This window comes from Perna viridis, chromosome 8 (assembly GCF_037379345.1).
Source record: "Perna viridis isolate PV_CMFRI_1.1 ecotype Kerala chromosome 8, ASM3737934v1, whole genome shotgun sequence".
In the NCBI taxonomy this organism is placed as follows: domain Eukaryota; kingdom Metazoa; phylum Mollusca; class Bivalvia; order Mytilida; family Mytilidae; genus Perna; species Perna viridis.
Window position 1 is genome coordinate 7,707,531 of NC_142452.1, and position 25,241 is coordinate 7,732,771.

General features: G+C 32.3%; 2 protein-coding genes across 4 annotated transcripts in view; one reads left to right on the plus strand and one right to left on the minus strand.

Annotated features, from left to right (window-relative positions):
• Window positions 1-1,382: 1,382 nt before the first annotated feature.
• On the minus strand, window positions 1,383-17,798 carry LOC148609159 (ropporin-1-like protein). Of its 3 annotated transcripts, XM_088595667.1 has the most exons (7): window positions 17,370-17,441; window positions 16,066-16,129; window positions 11,807-11,955; window positions 11,489-11,612; window positions 10,056-10,217; window positions 5,585-5,760; window positions 1,383-1,929 (listed from the first exon to the last, which is right to left on the minus strand). In XM_088595667.1, exons 2-7 carry the CDS (start codon window positions 16,066-16,068, stop codon window positions 1,860-1,862), a joined length of 684 nt encoding a protein of 227 aa, XP_088451793.1. In that variant the 5' UTR covers window positions 16,069-16,129; window positions 17,370-17,441; the 3' UTR covers window positions 1,383-1,859. The 3 variants fall into 3 exon arrangements, with proteins under 3 accessions (XP_088451793.1, XP_088451795.1, XP_088451794.1); XM_088595669.1 differs by lacking the exons at window positions 16,066-16,129; window positions 17,370-17,441 and adding an exon at window positions 17,689-17,798; XM_088595668.1 differs by lacking the exon at window positions 16,066-16,129 and having other exon boundaries at window positions 17,370-17,521.
• Window positions 17,691-25,241, plus strand: part of LOC148609160 (uncharacterized) — a 47,662-nt gene continuing 40,111 nt past the window's right edge. The window contains exons 1-2 of the mRNA XM_088595670.1: window positions 17,691-17,830; window positions 23,384-23,428. Of these exons, the coding sequence (XP_088451796.1) occupies window positions 23,384-23,428 (45 nt within the window). The 5' untranslated portion in view covers window positions 17,691-17,830. The remainder of the gene's footprint in view (window positions 17,831-23,383; window positions 23,429-25,241) is intronic.

The window sequence follows — 25,241 nt, forward strand, 5'->3', positions numbered from 1 at the left end:
CACCAACAATGGATACAGTATGGTCCTCTACCGAGTCATGCTTGCCAGTTTATGTTGACCGGTTCAGAAGATTTCTCCAATATGTCACACAATTTCTACATAAAAGTATCAAATATAGCTATGCTATTAGAATATAATGCCCTTAATGTCATTTTTAAGTGCCACTGTTCACTCTTGTCCAATACAACCAAAAAACCAGAGACTGGTATTTGTGATGATAAAATGGTCAATTAAAGTATAACAAGGATGTTTATGGGTCTGTAGGGTGATAGAATGAACAGTTGTAATTGGAAGCTTCATGACAAATGCTTTGTAATGACATCATTTTTCTCTTTAACTAGTCCAATAAGGAGGAACATTCTATCTAGAAGGATATGTTTTATTGTTAAATGACTGAGGTTGTTCTGATCAGTCATTCTTTGCTCTACACAAATAAGAAAGTACTCATCTGATGGGGAACGCTGCTAACTGAGTCTCATTATGTTATAATAAATATGTTTCTAGACAGTCAAACAGCATATCCAAGAATTTCCCAAAGACAAAGTATATACTGATGAAGATTCTCAAAATAAAGAGGTTATTCAAACTTATCATTGCATTAAGTTATCACAATTTATAAACAGAAAAAAAAAAGAAAATTACTGAGTTTTTAGTACGATTTGGGATTCCTTAATTATTTTAAACAAAGGGAAATTTTTTAGTTTTAAAATAGGAATCAAATATGCATGGATGAGATCAAAACAAGACTTAAATTAATGACACCTATTTTCCCAAAATTGCCTGTACATGCAGATCTTTAAGTTTTGAAAAAAAAGAAAAAAAAGAAGATAAAACTTGAATAAAGAGCTATGCAGAGTGCAGCATGTTGAATCCTGCTGTGGTCACACTATTAGTTTTTCACACACTTAAGCATAGGGATTTACAGTTTATTATAGTCACCACAACTAGTTTGGTATGAATATTGCACAAAATTTGAATTCAATTAAAGGTGAATGAAATTATGCTTTAAGGGTGTTATTAAAAAACCCCTTAACTAAAAAAGAGTAAATATTTTTTTAGGGTCTTATAGAAATGACTTAAGTCTGAGATTTTCTCAACCTTTATGTGACAATAGAATTCATAGACTTTAATCAAGCTACCATGCATTGAAGTTAAGAATATTCTCATAGTGCCAGGACCGTAGAGTTAAAAGAGATAACATTTGCCTGTTGGCAATATTGCTACAATTTGTATGTCTGAGTATCTTTTGTGTTTTCTGAGTCCTCATAGATCCAAAATTCAGCATTATAGCAAAAGAATGAATTGTGAGACAACTTAAATGGGTTAGAAGAAAATAGTTCAAGGAGATTTTTGATAAACAAATAAAATGAAAAAAAAAAAACCTCTGTAATATAATTTAATAGTAATCAGTCAATGCAGGAATAAAGTATTTACAAAGTTCATCAACATATAAAATAACAAATTTTCAAATTACAATGGCTTCACATTGCCACTGCTTACAGACATTGAAAACTAGCAATATTCTGAGGTTAACAAGTGATTAACTCTGCAAGTTTGAGTGGGAGAAAATGAAAAACAGGAAATTCTTTAACGTCTACCTTTAACAACTCCTGTGAAATTTCAACCAACAATGATATATATTTTTTTTTAAAAGAGAAGATCCAAACAAAAGTTTCAGCAGGAATTAAATCAAATGAAGCTCAAAATAACTGCTTATCTGTGCAGTATCAAGTCTTAACAATGTGTTTCATAAAAAGTCAGAAACTCTTTATCTTACAGGCAATCAGCACCAACATTCTGAGTTGGTAGTTGGTAAAAAAAGATTCATAACAAATTGTCAATAACATCCTTTACTATCATTATGCTGATAACTTCGGACACTCAGGACTGAGGAAATTTCTGGGCTGAACATATCCATCCTGTTTGTCTCTGAAATAGAAAAAAAAAAATAGTTTAACTATTTAAAAAATACAATAAAACAAAAACAAAAAAAGGTTTGCTACACATACCAATACTGGTGGCCTCAAAACTTAGGAAGTGTACCACAACTTTCATAAAGCTAGAGAGGTTTTGAATAAATAAAAATTCTCCCAATTTAATCCTATTTAATTTCATTAAAACAAAAGCAGCAAAGGCTTTAAGTCATCAAAAAACATCAAGATCCAAAATAAAAGGTGTGGTATTGGAATATGTAATATGAAGATTCTATGAAAGTTTCATCAAATTCCATTCAGTGGTGTAGGAGGAGTAAGAGATGGGTCCCCCTCTGTGAAACAGAAGAAAGGACAGACTCCTCTATTACCATATAGCCCCACTGGGTATAAACAAGAGGTTCCCAGAAGCCTGTATTGCTCACCTGATTAAATATTTGCTTTTCAATGGCAATAACTCTAGCAAGAAATTGTCCAACAATTTTGACTCCATGAAGACTTTGGTAGGACTTATCATGAGGATCATTTCATCAATCGAAAGTTTCGTTCTATCTATTATGATTTTCAAGATATTGACTGAAAACTGCAAAAAACGTAATTTTTTGCCTTTCAAGGGCAACTTTGATCCCTGGAGACATTTGTAGGCCTTATAATAAGAATCATTTCAGCAATTGAAAGTCTCATTCTATCTATCATAGTTTTCAAGATATAGGCTGAAAACTGTGAAAAAAAAAGTTATTTTTCACCTCTCAAGGGCAATAACCCTTAAATGGAGTCGTCTGACAACTTTGATCCCTGGAGACTTTTGTAGGCCTTATAATAAGGATATTTTAGCAATTGAAAGATATTGGTGAAACCTAACGATTTTGGAGATATATGCAAAAAACTACTGTACTAGATTCTTTACTATGTCCTATTTTTAGAAAGACGGCCATGTTTTTTAACCAATCATAAATCCAAAAACTCATTTTGTTAAGGATACCCTACAAAACAAAAATACCAACTTTCATTGAATTCTGTATTGTATCATGCTGAATACTTTTACCCTTTTGTCAGAATTTGGCTAAACCTAAAGGTTTTGGATATATATGCAAAAATCTGCTCTCTGACCCCTATGTTCTATTTTTAGTAACGGTGTCCATTTTTTTTTAACCGATCAAAAATCCAAAAGGTAATTATGTTAAGGATATCCTACAGAACAAAATTATCAACTTTCATTGAATTCTGTAAAGCAGTTTTTGAGAAGAAGATTTTTGAAAGTAATAACATCAAAAACAGAAAAAAACATCCAAAAAGGGCAATAACTCCAACATGGGTCAACAGATTTTCACCAAAATTTGACCACAGATAGATCTCATCATTTTGCGCAGGATACTCTACAAAACAGTCATTATAAGTTTCATGCAAATCTATGCAGTAGTTTCAGAGGAGAAGAAGTTTGAAGAAATGGTTAACGACGACGATGACAATGATGGACACCAAGTGATGGCACACTTGTATCACATTTATACCCCCACTTACATCAAAACAAAAAAGCAAAAGATGTGTGGAGAAAAGGTGTGTATAGTGAAACCTGGCAATGGAATGAATAAGGAGCCTTAGACACTACTATTACAGTTGTATAAATTTAGTCATTAGTAACTTATTGATAGTAGGAGTGTTACAATCAGATCAACATGTCCTAGATTCTTTACCAAATAAACTAGAAACTTCATATGGTTTATACTTCAAGAAATGTTCAAATTTATTGGACAGGTTCCATTCTGGTCAAAAAGATACACTGATGGACATGACAAAAAGCAAATATCCATCCTGATTTAAAGACCAATATTGCAGAAAATATGAAGAACATTTACAACAACTGCTGTAAGAGTTAAATCTATATCATAAGGCTTATCACGTTGCCATCACTTTAATAGCTGTATTCTAATATTAGGCAGTCAAACAAATTGAAGACATTTTATTTATGTGTTTTGGGTAACCAGGCCTGATAGAGAATATAAAATTGCAGGGCTTTGTCAATGGTATGTCAGGATCCCTCTCTTTCAATGCAATGGATTGATAGCTATAATTAAGAAACTTGTCATAAAAATAATTAAAAAATTGATTAAGGGAACAGAATGAAATAAAGATGGATCACATGTAAACACCATACTGCATGTTCAAAATATGTAGACTTCTCTGACAGCATGTTATTCTATTTGATTCATATTTTCACACATGTTGCTATTTTTGGTAAAAACAATTTTGAAAAATGAGTTCATCCCCAGATGAAATTCTAAATTAAAGTTAAGAGCAACAATAGAAACAATAAAAACTTGGAAGATATTAACCACTGAATGTCAAACATTTTGATAGTTCCCCTGTTCATCCCATATAAACTTTGTGTGTGTGTAGGCAGGGGGAGACATAACATATAGTAAAATTGAAAAATCCCACATTTCACTTATGATTTTGATTACAAAAGCATTTCTAAAGGTTTGGCACCTTCATACAAGTAAATCATCACTGCCTAACAACTTCTTGTCAAAATTAAGAAACAATAATTCATTTCATATACATAAATATACCCCTCCCATTCTCAAAACAAATACTCCTCCCAACTTCCTCTAAACAAATACCTCTTCCAACTTCCGAACTTTCTCTAAACAAATACTCCTCCCAACTTTCTCTAAACAAATACCCCTCCCAACTAAATACTTTAAAAAGAGTTGAAAATAGAAGACATATAACTACCAGTAGTCCTAGGTACAGTGTACTATTAAAGAGACCTTCATTACAGCATACATCTTTTGGCATACAAAATGTAACTTAGCAGTATTTTGTGATCCAAACAATATCTGAGTAATGACTCCTAATCAGACAATGACAAGGAATGGAAATGTATTCCTCAAATAAATCAGTACAATAAATTAATAAATCAATAAATTACTGGTACATATTTGAGTGAATGATAAGCTCAAGGAATTCTTGGTTATGGAAACAAAATTATGAACGTTCAGTTAAGAGCAATGTTCAATAAAAAGAACAGTTGGTTCTCAGAATTCAAGATATGAACAATATTCCAATTGAAACATTGAAATTTATTGAAATCTTAACATCAAAGCCAGGAGTAAATACCTTTATGACCTCAGGATTAAAAACCTTTGAACAATGATGACACCTTCATAACATAATATGTTTCATTAAAATTAAAGAAGTTTTGAATATCCCATACGGTAGCTGTTTTATGGTATGTGATAACACATCTCATACCCAAGGCCTTTAAGAAGAAGGGATATTAAAGGCACTTATAGGCTCAAATACAATTGAAAATTAATGATCAAGTATTGAAAGTGTTAAATGTGAATTTGGAGATTTGAATCCATAGCAATAAAGCAAACATAAGACGTTCATTAAAAGGACACATGAATTGCTTGAAGTTGACTAAAATTCAGATATTTGGTCCATTTTTACATTTTTTGTCATTTTCCCATCATATTTCTGGCAAGGAAATGCCACAAAACATTCATTTTCTTAATATTTATATATTTTACCATGTTTTGAACAATTTTTATGTAATTACAATAAAGTTGATATTTTAGGGCCACAGTCATAGCTTCATGCCCCTACACCTTTGCAAAAAAAGAAAACCTAAGAAGGTTAAAACTTACACATCATATTTAAGGTAGCTGAATACTTCATTAATCTGATGTTGAGATATTTCTCCATCTATTTGGGCGAGGTATGTGTAAATATCTTTGAATAATGGGAAAGGTATTCTGGCTGGTCCTCCATCAGGATCTGCTGTTAATATCTCACATACAGTTTTCATTGAATCTGTTATAGTCTGAAAATATAATACAACATTTCAAAATACTGAACTCATTTAAGAGTGATCAAGGGAACCAAGGTTATAGTGGTAATCAAAAGAATGTAATCCAGGGACAAAGACCAGACATGGAAAACAGACATACACAAAAAAGAACACTAAGTAACTAAAATCATACATACAAACCAACAAAAGCGAATGAGCAACTCAGACTCTACTAAAAACTGGGAGCATGGACCAGGCGCACTGGTAGGGTAAGCGTCCTCTGCTTTTCTAGAAACACTCACCAAGTTGCTCATAAAAAGTCAAGTCCAGGGTAGATGAAAGAGGAAAGGAAAACTACGACACACTGAATAAATCAGTTTTCATGGTGCAGATGGATACACCGTAACGATCCACGACCACATTCATGATGACGACCATAAAATTTCTGTAGTGATGACTTCAATCTTGTAGCAACATAACCGTGTTCCAGAAGCCTATTTGTTAGAATTCTAGCGCGATACAAAGTCTGTGTAGTTTCGGCAAGCTCTTGTATAACATATGAGTTGTGATATGAACATTCCATATGCAGTTCCTGAAGGGATGTTGCCACAGATGAAAGGAAAGTTTACAATTCTGAATGAAAAGTCATCATGTTGTCCTAAAGTTTGGTCAATAGTTTTCCTTTGCCATCCATTTCTAAGTGTAGGTCAAAATATGAGGCTGACTTCACAGTGTCTATAGTATTCTTTATCTCGAGTTCTTTGGGGTAGATGCGATGTATGAAATCCCCAAAATTAGGATTGTTTAAAAATAATATGTCATTTATATAGCGGAAACTGAGATTAAAGGATCTAGCTAAACGATATTCTCTCTTTCGGATCAGATCAGCTATAAAGTCAGCCTCATAAGAGTGAAGGAATAAGTCAGCAAGTAGAGATTAATAATTGATTTAGGTGTGAACTCCTATATAGTACATCCTAACTTCATGCAAATATATGTGCCATAAGGAAAGAATATAATATGATTTTTCTTCATGACTTGCAAAAGTATATAGTCTTCTAAAATTTTACTTTTAGTGGAAGATTATTCTTTTTTTAATATTCTTATAAAGGATTAAATTTCATTCATTCATTTCCTTAATCCTAGAGTTCATTGTAAACAGGGTGTTTTAGAGGAAGTACTACTTCTAGCAATCAACAAGTCAACTTAGAGAGGTTAGCTAAAATTGTCCCAAAAACTGATTACGGATACGCAAATTTACAGATACATCAGCCCAAAGTTCAACAAAGTTAAAGCACTTGGTCTACTTCCTCTGGCACACAGACTCTAGTTAGCATGTAATAACATCATCTAAATTCCAATATCTGACAAATAGCCTGTCACAATCATATAAAGATCATAATAGGAATTATTGTATGCCAAGGAGAGTCAGGAGAGTTCACAAGGTCATTACTATTGGGTGAAAACTGTCTCTTGTTAATAAGTACATCTCAAATGGCCAGAATGAAAAGTTTGTTTTCTTGTGTGATACATGTACAATTCAAACATTTTTTATCATTTAGACTAAATATGTATAGTTTTCTAATTATTAGTAACAAAACAACCGGTTCATCAACTTGAAATAGATTTTTGTCACCAGTAATTACATGATTTAAGTTTCTTCCAGTCTGCATTTAAAGATGGAATATTTCTGAGGTGGTATATTTGGCACCTTCTCTAAAAGTATGAAAATGTTAAAAAATGAAAATATTTATATGATAAAATAAATCTTATTATTATATAAATAGCATGAGTTAAATATAATTACTCATACAAAGAACGCATTAAGATTTAACTCGTGCTTGGAACAAGTTCCACACACTTGTTAAATCTAAGTCTCCTTTGGCACTCATGATAATATTTTGGTTACCACTCTTTCCAATTTATTATCCTATTAAGATCTAACAATACTGAGAGTGCAAGACAGAGGAATCTAAGACTTCTGTGATAGATACACTAATTCAAAATGTCCTGTTTGCAACTGAAATTATTTTTTAAATAAAAGTCTCATTGTGACAAATGTTGTAGTTTTATCTAGCCCATGGCTGCATTAAGACATTTTTATTGGCAAAAAAAGGAATATCCTGTCTAAAAGTGTGAGAAATTCACATACATCCTCAAACTTTACAATAAAGGAAATACTTCAGCAACCATTGAAATTTACTCAACACATGCAAACAGCGAAATCCTCAACACTTTGTTTTCTGAAGTTTCTATTTGTCATGAAAGAAAACTATAGCAAGGTGAAAAAAAAAACTTTTAGTACTGGTACGGCCCAGGTAACTTTCTTCACCTAACTTATTTACAAGTTTGTGTAATGTGATGTGTCAATAAAACAGAGTTAGTGATGACAGAATTCGATTTTATGTTACATAACACTGATCAGCATAATTCATTAAATACAGTGTCTAATCCAAAATACTAGTGATTCCTAAATTGTATTCCAACACCAGAACAACCCAAGATGTAATAATGTTTGATTGGAAAAGATTCGTGCACTGAAAAATCCTGTTGTACTTTTATGTCTTTCAATTTGTTACATTACTAATTCTTAATTATCTAGAACAATGTCACTGGAATCTTTTATTTGATAACTTTTTTGATGTGTCAACTGTTTTGATGTTATTTGAACATTTTTATAATTCTAATAGGAGTTTAATTTGAAACAAAACTGCAGTCATCTTATTCCAGGGTCATTTAAAATGACTCACAGAGACTTATTTCAGAATTGTTTTACGATGAGCTGGCCAATTATGTCACCTTATTTTAGTCTGTGAATTATTTTAATTCTAAAATGTCTAGTTTCTCCATGTTTATGAAAATATGCAGCCTTAATACATGGCATGAAATGGTAAGCACTGCAGAACAAAATTCTACTGTCACACTGGTAATATGTGATGAATTGGAAATAATAGTAAGACTGTCATATGTCCATGACATTGCCAATGGTCATATGTTTATTGCTCTTTTACCATGGCTCTGGTCTAAAGACCTTTAAAGCAGGACATATTAGAATTTGCAAATTAAAACCACATTACATAGTAAAATGGGTCTGAAAAGGGTTCATTATAACTCCAAAGTTTCTACTATAATTAAGAAATAGATCCATGCTAACATGCCTGAGCCCTGCAACTAAATCTGTCATGCTATCATCACATCAATTACCATCACAAACCATGGAAGGTGTAAAAACAACATTGTTTTGAGAACTCGTCAAGCCTTCTATAATTATTGATTTCCATGTATAGAAATAATATGTCAACTCTTGAGATTTTTAAAAAAGCATACGATGATAAATCATATAATGATTAATGTCCTTGCACAATAATATGATTGGAATTGCACAATGAGAAACAGTAATGGAGAGACTCTGTAATCATGGCAAGATAATTACACCATACATACTTAGCATACTGTCCAGTGCCAGGAACATGCAGTGGCATTTCTTTTTTATTCTATATCTAGATCAGAATTCAATGAGGTTTTGGTCTACATCAGCCATACTATCGGTATTTCTGTTATCGATGGGACATATGAGATATATACCCATTACATAAATTATGTGTATGTTTATATATCCGGTATACAACTACATGAATCATATTGCCACAGTTGGGAACACTTTTGTCACTATGTGATGGCTTAAGTAGTAACACGGGTGTATGCAACTGCTGAGATATGAAACATAGTTCTTTCTAAAAGAAGATGTAAAGTATAGCATACTTATTTCATATTACAAATAATTGAGGGAAGAGCTATTAAATATTGAAATAAAGTAGCCTATGGCATATGGGTTCCCCTTTTTTCTAACCCTGTGTCACTATAACATTACTTATATTACCCTACAGTCAGACATTTTGAGTTGTTTAATGTTCTGACAACATAAAGTTCTTTTTAAAATAAAACAAGACTTTCTTTAATAGTTATGATGGGGAAAATGTATGAAGCTAAGAAAGAATGAATGAAATGGTAAACAGATAAAATGTGTCATTTTAAGTGACACATTAAAGTATACCCAAAGACTTGTTTTTAAAATGCTTTGGACTCAATTAAAAGCATTCATGATAGACCCTTTTGTGGTAAGCTGATGAGCATGCTCAGTAAACACATCCTTGAGGTAGGACATAGGTAGAACAAAACAATTTTCCTCGCAGAAGTGCATATTGGTGAAGCTCTACGAATGCTCACTGACTATCCCACAGTTAAAACAAAAGGGTCTTTTCTAAGACCAGTTTATTTCTACAGATAGTTAAGTTTCAATGTCAAGGGGGATAAGCCAAATACATTACCTCTCCTAAAGCTGAAGCACACAATGCAAAAAATTTATTCCATTCAACATCTCCACCAAAACTACCAATTCTAACTAAATCATCAAACTGTTCTTTGGGTAATGCTAAATCTGTCCATTTTTCTTCAACCATATTAAGTGGAACGTGTTTCTTTGGACCAAGCTGAAATGTTTTAATACAACAAATGGTAGAGGTTTCCCTTATAAGTAATTAATTCATTTATTTCCCAATAAAATCAACCAAATCAAACTAAATCAAGAAAGATAACTCTTTCAAATTTCATGTACAATCTATATAAAGCTCAATAACCAAATGAAAAACTAAGACTGATAATGTGATCAGTTACAGTTTCTAAACAAGAAATAAAATTGAATTTGATGGGTTTTTGACATGCATGAATGGGTCATTCTCAAAAAATGTGCAATGCTGTTGTCCCTGTGTAGGCTGGTTGATGGAAATTATTTAAATTACAAAAATATTCTTCAACAATATATCAACATTTACATTTCTTAATGAGTATATGTATTCTTTGTATACTAAATCATGTTGTGATAGTTGTGAAAAATATAAGTTATGTGCTTTATGTAATGATGATTGTATATATTTGTTGGAAAATTTAGAAAAAATAAAAATTAAAAAAAAAAAAACAAATAAACTTTTGACGGATTTGTACTCTACTTATTGTGGAGATATTTTGGATGATAAATATTTGGAAACCGAAGCCAAAAAAACAAAATATAGAACCATTCGTTTCTGCAAATCATTTTTTTTAAACACCAACCCAGGAATTGCACATATTTTGAGAATGACCCGAATAACCATTTGTATGATTACTGCTACTTAAAAATCTTTCATATACAAAACATATAGAAGAGTGTATCAAGAGCTGACTGAGAAAAAGACAGAAGAACCAGTATAAAATGCAGTATAATTAAATTAGATAAAAAAGATGAGTAAATACTATTATAAAGAAGACTGAATTAAACCTGTAAATGGAGCACTCTCTTGTTTGTTGGGGTTTAAGGTCCGAGCAGCAATATTTCAGCTATATTCAGACGATGAACATGAAATGGATGATAAAATGAAAAAAGGGATGGGACACAAGGATAATGGGGTCAACAAATTTTGATTACCACTGGAAATAGGGAGAGGTGGGTAGGGTCGGGCAATTTAGCCTCCTATGGCGGAGCCCTATGGTTCCTACTCCAGGAGAATACCACAGTAGGGTTTTTTAACGTGCGAGGAACGTGGCATCTTTCCCAACACGGTGCACCACTATGGTTTGTGGTCAGGTTTTCTGTATTATAGCCTGACAACCCCAGCATGTAACACACCAGGGGTACCCCATTCCACCACCTGGGGCACACAACCCAGTTGCTCTGTTGGCAGAGCGCCCTAGCCCCCGGCTAAGGTTCTGAGCACTATTTAGTTACCTGTCTATTGAGTACTCTCAGTAAACCTGGAGTCAGTCCAGTATCTGTTTTCTGTGTTGCAACAGGCATTTCTAATCTTTCTTTAACTGGTGGAGTCTCTCCTTTTGACATAGCTCTGAAATATCTGTATACAAATACATAAATATTACTTGATATCATGGAGTAAATACAGGGTAAACACATTATTATCTTAAAACTCATGTTTGGAAGGAAACACAGATGGTCTACATACTTTTGTTGACAGTAGAATATATAATAAATCAAATATCAAATTTAAATCAAAGTTAGGGACACAATAACATCAAGCAGCCAACTTACGCTGCCGACCAAGCAAGGACATCTTTTGGTTGTGTTCTAATAGCAGCTTTGGTAAACTGTTTAAGGATGTCAGGTAGCTGTGGTGGAATGTTAATCTGCTGAGAGCAGTAGTAAGGTTCATCTGGGTTGGTAGGCATCTTTTGTGTGTTCTACAATGGAAAACAATGTCATATTAGAAAATGGAAATAGAAAGAACTTATATTTTGGCAATGTTACAAATGTGATTTAGGTACAGATTTTTAAAAATTGTCTGACAACACAGACCTAGAGTCTCAGAAATCAGGAGATTTTATTTGGTATTATAATACAATACAAAAAAAAGCAAGGTATTATACATGTAATATAATTTCAAATCATGTTTTAAAAGGAATTTCAATATGATAATATGTTTGAACAAACTTTGTATATGATGAACAACAAGCTTGAAAATGAAGGAAGATAAGAATAGCAGATCTGTTTATAATTTTTGATGTCAATACATAGTTTTCACAGTATTCTATGGATATGATCCGTAAAATCCTGAACTTACTGAAATTTTAATGAAGGTACTATAGAGATATTCACAGTCCGTATAGCGTAATTTGTAGTCAAAATCCGTAGAAAATATGGAAAATTTGTATCAGTAAACACTTCTGGAATAGGGAAACAGATCATTTAAGAAAAAGAAATCTAGTAATTTTAGTTGGTTTGTCATGTTATCACAATTCATTTGTATTCGACTGATTTTAAATGAAACAGTTATTGAAAATATTACATGTAAGTTGTTTCAGTAATTCCAGTGAAATCTGTTTTTGAAAAATCATAACCCTATTACGGTACTAATTCTCCAGTGCCAGACTTCCTGAAACAGCTGATAAGTGGTCAGTTATAGAGACTGATAGACTTGAAAGTTCTGCCTGGCTGAAAATATTTTGTAGGTGAACACTTCGCTTTCAGGACATTGTACACAATTTGTACTGGACATTGTACATCGAGTGTGATATCTGTCCAAACTTTTCATAACAAGGTTATTAATAAACGGATTCAAATATGCTTCATAGAAAACACTATAAATAACAACCAAACATCTAAATTTAAGTTTCAGGGAATGTTTCCAGGTCATTAAGTTTAACTCAGTGAATAAGCAGATATGTGAGGGTTAAGAAACTGTTAACAGAGAAAGGAAAATGGATGAGAAGTCCAAAATGATAAAAAGAAAAATAAAGATTTCATTAAAATACAGTGTACATTCCCCTCAATTAAATTTTTCAAGATGGAGAAAAAAGGGTTTCCAACAAGTGAATATTTTCACCATTATCAAGAGGATGAAATGAATCATGTGAAGAATGTTGAGAAATACAATGTTGAGTCAGCATGATTACCATTATAATCAGATTTATTGGTAATCTTCAAACAAGGTGATTCCTTTTTATCAAAAAGAAAATAGGAAGCATTTGTTATAAGCGAGCAGAGCTAGCTTGCTCTTAAATGTATAGAAATTTGAGAAACTTTTGTCAAAACAAAACACTACATTTCTACATATTGAAGATTTGATATGTAGTCAAAACAGCTGTTTAACAAAACATTTCAAAGACCCACAAGTTATTTGATCAGAACTCCTCGGTTGTGGTAAAACAATATATTCTTTGCCCGACCCAGAACTGTTTTACAGATAAATTTACAAATATTTGGAATATATTTTGCCCGCTCCCACAAGTGAAATTAATTTAATCAAGTTTTGCATAAATGGTAAATGACATGTTCTAGTTTTTAGTTAAAATGGAACCTACAAGTACTCAATGCCTTGCCTGTGCTTAAGGCAAATGCCTTCCTCATATTACAAATGGTTACATGTATATTATCAACTGGGTCCACTATACTTACGGCTAAAAAGTATCAATATCTGGTTAACAACTTCATTCAGTGGTTTAAAAAAACATCATGAATAACAGACAATTCAGACCAAAGATATTTTGGAATATAAACATAAGGACAATTCAAAACATACATGTATGTCAAGGAGATTTACATCATATTGTAAGGTTACTCACTTTTAAAATGTATAGAAATTCATAAAAAAATTCATCATTCTGACACTTGAGAAACTTTTGTCAAAGCAACACTACATCATGATCTACCGAAGCTTAAGAAATAGTAAACAAGAGGCTCCTAGGAGCCTGAATCCCTCACCTGGTTGAATTTTGCCTTTCAAAGGCAGTAAATTTAACAAGAAGTTGTCCAACAATTATGACTCAAGAAGACTTTGTAAGGATTTATCATAAGAATCATTTAAGTTTATCACAGTTTTCAAGATATTGGCTGAAAACTGTAAAAAAAAAAAACACGTCATTTTCCCCTTACAAGGAAAATTACTCTTACAAAGAGTTGTCTGACAACTTTTATACCCAAAGACTTTTGTAGTCCTGATAATAAGGATCATTTCAGCTATGAAAAAATTTGGCTAAACCAAACGGTTTTGGAAATATATGCAAAAAACTACTTCTGACCCCGATGTTCTATTTTTAGTAACAGTGGTCATATTTTTCATCAATTCTATGAAGGATACCTGAAGGAACATTCATACTAAGTTTGGTTCAAATTGGTCAAATAGTGTCAGAGGAGAAGATTTTTGAAAGAAATAACAATAAAAATAGCCAAAAAAAACATCAAAAAGGGCAATACAACATGCAACTCCAACATGGCTCAATGGATTGAAACTAAAATTTGATCAAAGGTAGATCTCATCATGCTAAACACTTTTACCCATGTCAGAATTAGGCTAAACCTAACAGTTTTGGAGATATCAGTGTTCTAGGATTTTTGGTCAACTTGACTTACCACAGGTAAGTGGCCTCCAAAAAATGACTTACCCAAACTTCAAATGAACTTACCCACATTGAAAGTTACATTTCAATGACAAAATATGTGTCATATGATTTGGTCACAAGTAATCATTTCTAAGAAGCAGAGAATGTGATGTATTTTTAATGTCTGATTCTTATAAATGAATACACTTAGATAACAAGGCAATAACAATTTTGATTCTTCATTAGAGGGGGTGGTGGTGGCTCTACCTCTTCTTGAGGATGTGACCCAAACTATGGGGATCCATTTTTATTTTGAATTTCCCACCATTTAAACATTGCTTGGCATAACTACAGTCAAACCTCGGTAGCTCAAACTCCAAGGGACCATTGTAATGTGTTTGAGTTATCGGGAGTTCAAGAAATTGAAGTTTGTATCTTTCCAGATTTTTTCCTAGCCTGTCCGAGTTCGACTTTATCGTCAGAAATTGCTTACTTCCCTATGAAGTTTTGTTAGTTTGTGGATCTTTTTCATTCTATTAGGAAGATTTTGTTGATTTGTGGACATTAAAAATGCTGTGTTCGCTATTAAAAACGTTCAGATTTAGAATTATTTGGTCAATAAATTGTTTTCATCCTATTTTCTTTGATGTTTTCATTATACATGTACCGATTTTGGAACACTCTCAAACTTCAATCAATACTATATTAACATCAAAACTGATTAGTGATGACTTAAATTCACCTGTAATTGACTAAAATGACACTGATTAATGATAGGGTTTCAGTTTTTCACACCTTTTATTACCCAAGCTGACGAAATGGCTGACTAGTTTGAGTTATTGAGGGTAATTCTCTAAGATTTATTACTGAATGGACCGACTAGTCAGTTCAAGTGTTCGAGAAATCCCAGTTTATTTATATTGATTATATAGGAGAAATTTTGGTTCTTTGAATTGTGTTTGAGAAATCCCAGGTATTCAAGCCATCTGAGTTTGAGCAAGGAAGTTCGACTATATGATAAAAACTTGCAATGGAACTTATACATTTTTAGGGCTTATTACCCTTTAGTCACACTCCTCAGACTCAGGTGCCCCCTCTCCCTTCTATACATTTCATATTTATATAATGATGAAAGAAACTATTCACCTGTTCAAAATTACAATTTTTGAAATCTGAATTTTACAGTTTTTGGATGGAAAATTATTGTTTTCGCATCTTGATTGTGTTTGACTTCAATGGAAGTAAAGAGATCTAATTACAAGCGCCAAGTGGATCATGATGAATAAAAATGCAAAAAACCAATCACATTTTCTAAACAATAAAACTTAAATTCTGCTGAAATAAATTCAGAAATAATAGCCACAGGCCAGGAAAGTAAGGGCTCGTTTTCAACATACCCAAACTTCAAAACTGACTTCCCCATGGGTAACCAAAGGCTCCCAAAGGACTTTCCCGACCTGAAAGCTCACTTACCATGGGTAACAGGAATCCTAGAACACTGGATATATGTGTAAAACTTCTGTCTGACCCCTAAGTTCTGTTTTTAGTAATGGCCACCATGTTTTTTCAAAAGATAAAAAAATACTCACATCAGTTCTATGAAGGATACCCCAAAGAACATTCATACCAAGTTTGGTTCCAATAGGTCAAGTTATGTCAGAGGAGAAGTGTAATGTAAAAACATAGGTCACTCAACTTTATTTTGAGATAATTGAGCCTTAATTAATGAACTATTTTGTAACATTTCATGTGGATTCTAAAGGGAATTTTCAATATTTCACTAACTTCAGAAAAATGGTAGATAAAATTTCTTATAACTTTATCTAAAGAACACTTGACTGACATTCTTTCATACTTTAAAGGAAAGTTGGGGATTCACCTAACTCTTTTTCTTGCATTAGAACATTTTCCCACCAATTAATTGAGTTATTGAAAAAAGCTTTTTTAAAAAGTAATGTTTTCAATTTTACCATTCAAACTTTCATGAAATAAAATCATTTGAAATAATTTAAAAATAAATCATTTTTACATCATTTCATACACTATTAGAAAATATATATGTCTATATGAATTTGCATGATAACAGTAAAGAATACTCCATGTAATAGGTTTAGAAATGATAAAAAAAATGCCTCCTACACAAAACATTTCAAAGACTTCAATAGCATTTGATCGAAATTACTCAGGATTTTCAAATAGAGACCAGGTTGAAGAAATCAATATAAAACCCTGCTTTTTATATGGAACCCAGAACTGTGTTACTGATAATTTTACAAATATCTGGAATGTCTGTAGTCTGCTCTAACTGATGAAATAATCCTATTCAAATACAACAAAAATAATGAAAGGCAAGAAGTCTTCTTCTAGAAAAGGGGAATTAGTACTTTTTGATTTGCTTGCACTTAAAGCTAATACCTTCCTAAGTTCCTTACATGATACATGTATATCACAACAGGGCTTAAAAAGGTGGTAATGGTATGAATTTATGTTTCTTCCGCCGTCAAGGAGCGTTCTCTCAGATTAAACCAACGTGACTTGAAACAGAAGAGAGAATAAAGTTGAGGGTCTTATTATATTTGTCATGAATATAGTCAGATCTAGTGATTTATTATACTCTCATACTCGTACTCCGTCCAGTCAGGCAGTATCAATTATCATGCGACATGACTGACACAGTAACAGACAAACATCATAATAATCAAATCTACTATGAATCATTAAACGAGGAGCTTTCTTTCCTTAAATGAACAAATAAAGAACATGCGTTATATACATACGTGACTTTAAACGAAAGAGAATATAAGGTGAGGGCCTAGTACTGCCGTTTACTTTCTACCGGATGTATTCAAATGTTGTTGATAGCAACGATTGCGCGAAAATTATATTTCCGGTCAAAAATCGTTATCGCATCTGCTCTTTTAAATTACAGTATTTAAGCTGGTTAATGGGACAAACTATTTGATAAAAAAAAAACCGCGATGGTTCCATGGTTCTGGATGGTTAAATTGCAATTATGTTATTCTCTTACTGTTTACACAACAACTAGTATAAAAAGGGACAGAAAATGCTAGTTTTCAAAAAAAACATCGCGCTTACATTGTAGCATGACTTTTCCGTCGTCTGCTGAGCATGTGCAGTCTGCAGATCTTCGTCGTCTGCTCACGAACATCCGTTACTTAGCTGTCACTTGGCGACTTGCAGATTTTGAAACCCTGAACATCAACAACAGATAAGAAAGGTAAACTATTTCTATGATACATAGTCAAGTCAAGTCAAGTAAACTTTATTTAAAGTCGATATATATCAAACAATAAACATAAGCTCTGTACTGACTGTAGAGCTTTTAAAATCGACATAAATCAGCACCATGAAAACTGATTTATTCAACGGGTCATAGTTTTCCTTTCCTCGTTTGTCTACCCCGGACTTGACTTTTTATGAGCAACTCGGCGGGTGTTTCTAGAAAATAAGAGGACACTTACCTTACCGGTGCACCTGGTCCATGCTCCCAGTTTTTAGTGGAGTAAGAGTTGCTCATTTACTTTTGTTACTCTGTATGTATGATTTTAGTTACTTTATATTCTTTGTTGTGTGTGTCTGTTTTCCATGTCTGGTCTTTGTCTCTGGAATACATTCTTTTGATTACCACTATAACCTTGGTTCCCTTGATTACTCTCTCATACATATTAACTGAAATCAACATGACATACAAATTACAAATTATAAATCGTCTGAATATAGCTGAAATATTGCTGCTCGGGCATTAAACCCCAACAAACAAACAAAACAAATTATAAATAACATTGAAGTAATCAAGCACATAAAAAGCACTATAATAAAAGCAATGCAGGCTAAAATTAAAAGCAGATTTTACTAGCAGCTGAAAGCATTAAAATTATCATGCCAGTAAGATTAAAATAATAAATTGAAAGATTTTAAGGAGATGATGTTGCATCTGTCAGTTGGGTAAGCCAAACTATTGGCAAAAGGAACAAGAATATCCCTTCCCCTCCCACTTATTTATCAAACTTTTAAATTGAGCAAGGCCCATGCCCCCTCTTAATTCATTTGGAAGTTGGTTCCACAGTTTAACTGCCCCATAGCTGACAGAGTGCAGGCCATACCTGGTTGTGTTTACTCTTGGTATGTTCACCAAGTTTGTATACCTAAAAGAGTAAGAACTTTCTTAAACAGTTATCATATCGTGTAAGTATACAGGAGTAAGTTTATTTTATATACATGTATAGCTAAAAATCTCAGTCGTCTAACTCTTAAAGATGGCATCATAGATTTTATGAACAACTCTTCATATGTACTTTAATCATCATTATAAATAAAGCGTAAAGCCCTTTCTTGAATCTTTTCTAACTTTTTTGTACAGCTTTCATTACAAAAATGTCATACTAATGGACAATAGTTGAAATTTGCCAGTATAAAATAATAATATATTGCAAGTTTACCAAATTTACTTAGATGATTTTCAATTCTTTTTAATACATTTAATTGTTGTGATGCCTTTTTACATATAATAGAGATATGGCTATTAAATTTTTTTTTGTTGGCTACCAAGTAATGCCAGTTCCGTTCACCAAATACTGGAAGTTTTATACACGTCAGTTTAACCCTTTGAGTGCCAAGGCTTTTCCTCGATTTTGCCAAGGAAAAATTTGAAGATTCAAATTCAACTGTCCTGCTGATGACGTTGACAATAACCTAACGTCTCCAGAAAGGGCACAACATCGGGGTGATTGAAGGTGGAAACTTGAACAAAAAGGGCATTGCAGATGGAATTAATCTCTGTAATGTTTTACGTATGCAGTTATGTTTTCCTGGTCAGAAAATACCTTCCGCTGTTACAAAATGTGCATGTGACAAAATTAATTTTCATAATCATATTTTCAGCTAACTTTTGAAATATTTGCGGTTTTATCAAAATATATACATTTATATTATGCATCGTTGATACTGTAAGTTTAGATAATAGTAAATTATTTTTTTGTTTGTTTGTTGCTTTAATTGTTATGAGTTTTGTTTTTACAAGTATTTCTTTTTTTTCCTCCATACGAAATACACGTGAAGCAGGCTTATTTAAATGGATTGCACAGAAGATAAAAAAAGAGAGAAGTTAATGAAATGTGAAAATTTGTTCAATACAAAACGACAAGTCGACAAAAGATCAAAACTTGCAAGAAATTAATTTTTTTTTTTTTTAATTTACCCTGTAAAGCATCCCACACATCATCACATTCAGACTTGTGACGTCAATTACATTATTGCAGAACAGTTGACTTGTTGAATGTGTAAACAACTGTTGCTTAGCCTATATATTGGCTCTTGGCAAAATACGGGAGTAGGAAAAGCCTATACAGTGAAACTGACCAGTCTAATTTTGTAAAACAAATAAATTGTGAAACTTGGTGGAAATATTGATTGTGGTTAGTAGAGCATTCGTACATGAATAGATGCAATACTTGTGAAGGTAAAGAGGTGTAAAAATGCATGCTTTAAGCTATACCAAAAGATTCAGGTCCTCACCGGATTGGGTTCTCTTCCCTGCACCAACTGGCTGTTTTTCAAAAATGCTAATTTTGCATGAACTTTAAGAATTAAAATCATGAACAAATGAGCTGAAAAAGATACATTTTTTGTTTTTTTTTTACAAAAATACCATGCCAACTTACTTTTTGTGGCAGTTTTTAAGTGCCTGATATTGTAGAAAAACTGTTTTTTGACAATTAATTTTGGGAAGGCACCTAGAATTTGTTATGAAAACCGATGTATATTTTTATAATGTTACATGTACCATGGATTCAGATTTTCATAACAAAATAGGAGATAATATCTATATTTTTTTTTATGGATCTCCATAATGTAGTTTTAAAAAATATATACTTTTTACAGGAAAAAATATTGAATTTGCTTGTTTTAGTGTCTCAATATAGCTTTATTTCCACAAATTGTCATGAAGTTATGCACAGTGACTTATCTATAGAGTGGAACCTTACACTAGTCAAAGAAACAATGTTGGATACAAAGGCTACGAGAACAGTAATAGTTATGAGGAAATACATCTCCGATCATTACAATATGGGAACTGCTTCTAAAATATATGTATCATTTAAAAATTCCTGACAATAATTGAATAAAGTCTCTGTTCCCTTGGATCCCATTACGATGTCACCTGATCTTATGCCTGCTGTCTCCAATTTTCCTTAATTGATATAATTGAAGAACTTATCTGGAATGGAAGTGAATGTGAAAGTCATCTTTTTGAACATCCCTCATATAATGAGAGTAGACCACGGCTCAATTCATAGAAAATGTGTTAAAATGCTGAAAAAACATGAAAAGAAATCAACCAACGATGAGGTTTTCCTATTATATATCTTTAATGATAAAATTTGTTTATAAATATACATTGATCTTCAGTAAAAAAAAATAAACAATGGAAAATATTTCTTTATTCACCCAATTCACCCGAAAATTAATTAAACCTCCCTGTGCCTTATGCAAACTAACAATTATGCTTTGATAGGTTTCTGTTGCAAAAGTCACCAGGGTTAGATACTAAAAGGTTTATGAGTAATAAAAAATATTAATCAAATGTGAATGGTTTAGTTACCAATATCAAGCCTGTAGCACACATCTGCAACAAACTTTTGACAAATGTTGAAAACAGTTTATATTTTTCACATGCAGATTATAGTTGACACACAACAATGATCTTTTGATATCTTACAATACACATTTACATAAAATCACTCACAGAGGCATGCTAGGTTGAAAAAATATTAATGTGAAAATTGTGTGTTAAAGTACTTAGGTGTGATCACAAAGCTCCTGCTTTTAAATCTTGCCACTAAAAAAAATATGACACTATTAAACACACCTAAAAATTAGCTCAAAAGGTCTGAATCCTTTGTTAAAACAGAAATAAAGGTACTGATTATATGTTACTGAAATACACAAATAGAGGACTACTAGCAGTTAACTGACATACCAGCTCTAGATCAGAAAAAACCTTGTCCTACAAAAATTTGTCCTTACCATATGTTAAATCAATCCCAATTTTTCCACGCGGGGATTAAAACCACAGTGCATCATAAGACTTACAATAAGGACACAACCCGTGTCATGCTGAAAATTGCTTTAAATATAGTGGGTTAGTTCCTACATGTATGTTAACACTAGGGGTGTAACAATACATTTTTTTCTCGAACACTACATATCGCGATATTGGATATGATTGACAATACATATTACAATACATTTTAAGGGATGTATGTCCTTCATGGGTGTTGCCATATTTTACAAAACAAAGCCACTTATGCATGACAGGAAATGGATTTTATTTGAAATAAAACATTTAGCCAAAATATTATTTTTTTTCCTCTTAGTCATGAAAAAAATTTTAGCAGTGACACTTGCAATAACAAATTGTTTAAAAATAACATCATATCGTTAGTATTGTATATGACCATGACTTACCGTGAACTGAAACTTGTCAAAAAACACTATGATTTCTGTACATACGGTGAATTGTTACCCCCTTTGTAAAGACTCAATGAGAGAAACATTGTTAATACCAAAAAATGCTATCTTTAACGATTTGACAACATGATAAAAACGATACCCCTTACAAATTAGCCCATTTAATGGTTGGTCTACTTATTGAGCAAGTAGAGCTGTATGTGCTTTGTGTAGAATATTACCATAAAATACAAGGTGGGAGATACCCACATGTTTTAATTTTTATAAATACATCTGTATTTGAGAATGAGTTCCTTGTATCAAAAAGAATTTTTGACCAAAAAAAAAATTGCTAATTTACTTTCAGTGGGAGATAATTGGTGGAAAAATTCTTTCAAAGGGGAAATAATTGGTGGGAAAATGTTCTGTAAAAATGTAATAGGAATTTTAGCGTTTTTAATATAACTAGAAAAAGAGTATGTTGACCGCCTATTTTCTTTTTTGAAAATGAAAGAATGTCAGTTAATGTTCTTTACATATATTTATACGATATTGTGTTAACCAATTTTTTTAAAGCTTGTGAAGTAGTGAAAATTTCCAACAGAATCCATTTAAAATGTGAAAAAATGCTTTTATTAAGGCTCTAATATTGAAATCAAGCTGGTGTCCTATGTTTTTTTAAATAAAAATTCAGAAGTACATGTATGTTCATTCAAGATAATTTTTGAGAAAAACTAGAATAATCTATCTACTAGAAATATTAGATATGATCTACCTTAAATTCCCAATTGTCTTTGTGAAAAAAAACCAACTAAATTTGCAGAATAGACAGTCACATAAACTTAACAGAACGAGGGTAACACTCAAGAGTGACACAGATTCTAATTCAGACACCAAAAGGAATCTGTTGAACTCTCATCAAAGGAGATTAGAAAAGTCTTCAAAAATGAAACTGAAATTTTATTGTGATTGTCGGGATGACGTCCTCGCAAAACAATAAATAGTGTAATTAACTTTTACTTGCCCCAGTTGTACATGTAGTTTGACTTGTCATAGGAAACCTTTAGTGTCAGACCCTGTTTTTGTTTTCTGTTTCTGGTACACTAATCTTTTGCACTTTCAGTGAATAACTCTTAAAATCTGCGTCAAGTATGGAACAGTGCTGCTTAATTCCAGCACTGATTCAGTTGTTGCAACTTCTCATTTTCATATGGGTAACATTTCCATTTTTTCAGTGTATCACTGTTACTATAAGACATATATGAAGCTACTTGAATGTGATTTTTACATGGATTTGTAATAAAATATTCTTATTTGGTAGATGAGTACTGCTCAGATGCAAAGAACACAGGAAAAGACTAGTACAGTATGTATGAAGAACAAGAACATATCCAACTAGTGATGGATAAACTACATGTAGTATTCCACTAGCTGGAGGTGGTACAAGTATGTTATATGGGAAATCTGCACAAAAATTCAGATCATGTACTTATGAGATAATGAAATATAATTCAACCAAAACAAAGTGTAGTAGTTAAAAAACTCATGCTTAAAAACTAACTAAGTACTTTCCATCTCTGTTTCCTTTTGCTTAGTGAGAAAGATCCTGGAGTGTTCTATAATTCCCATCTCTAGCTACATGTATCTGGGTTGAGTTTGAAGATCCTGGAGTGTGTTATTATTATCTTCTCTGGTCACTTTGGCAGAGTTAAATCTGCCAAAAGAGAAAACCCTAATCATAACTTTCCCCTGGATAGTTGTTTTGTATAAATTACACAATGCAAACCTTTTGTTTGGTAACCTGGAATCAGCTGTTGGAAAGCTGAACTCTACTTTTCACTTTCCCATGTGAACTGAAAGAAAAAGGAGCAGATATGGTGAAGAAATGTCACAATCAAATAATCTTAATAAAAATGGGAAATACAGAAATAATCAAAAAGTCTTCATTAAGTGTAAAGACACCATTAAGTAAGCTCTGAAAGGCCTTGTCAATAAAAATAATAAAATCCACGGAAACAGAATTATGACACTTCTATAAAATTAAGTAAAAAGTCAAATTACAACACAAAAACACATTATTCACCAACATCTTCTGATTGGACTGGCATATGTCTGTAGTGAGGTTCAACTAGTTATAAGGGATAAACTTTTTGAACATAATAGCTAGGTGCAAAATTAAAGAAACTTTGAAATGGCAAAAAAATGCCATACAACTCTACTGTAACATATCAAAGTTAAACTAATAGTGTGAGAGATGGTTGGACTTTATCTTGCATGCAACACATGAATTTTTGTCTTAGTTTATGCAGGGTTGTCTCAAAGTTTTTGGTCAGGGTGTTGAAAAGCATAAGTAGCAGGGGATTTTGAGGCTTAATACAATACAATCAATTGCAAAATTACCAAAGTAGTCGGGCTTTAGTATAAAAAGCTGGGTAAAATCCCCAGCTACCTGCCCTTAAATACAACCCTGCTATGTCATAGATTAAATTTTATAAATAAGACAATGTCTTTAGTTTCCATGCCATAACATAACACCAATGGCAATAAGATATTACACCATGTTTTGAAATTTTAATTTTAGTTACTTTATGTTCTTTGTTACGTTCGTCTGTTTTCGATGTCTGGTCTTTGTCCCTTGATTACATTCTTTTGATTTCTGCTGGAATCTTGGTTTACTTGATTACTCTTTAAAAAATAACTTTGCTTATGAACCTGAAAGAGGCTGTCCATGTACAAATCAGTCAGATCCTATGATATGGGTGGCAGAGGGTAAATTTTATCCCACATTTTTTTTTGTTTCGATGTAATGGATATGCCATTTATATGTCAAATAGTATAAAGTTTGTTTTAAATAGATAATGGATGGCTTAGAAAATGATATTAAAGTTCCCAAACAAAGCAACCAAATTTTGCTCAAATTAAAGTTATCGCCCTTTCTTCAATTAAATTCAATGCTTTTTATATAATTTATCTCTCTTTAATCATTGCAGTTAATCAAAGATCAACATTTAACTTTGAAGAAGGATTCATTTGTGATGTAAAATGAATGAAAAAAAAATTTTAAACAAAATTTGACATGTGCCACCCACTGCCTGGTTTTTGCATTGACTCTCTCTTAAAACTTGAATTCTACAGGTTTACTCTTATTGAGTTTCCATTGATAGCAATAGGAAATTTTT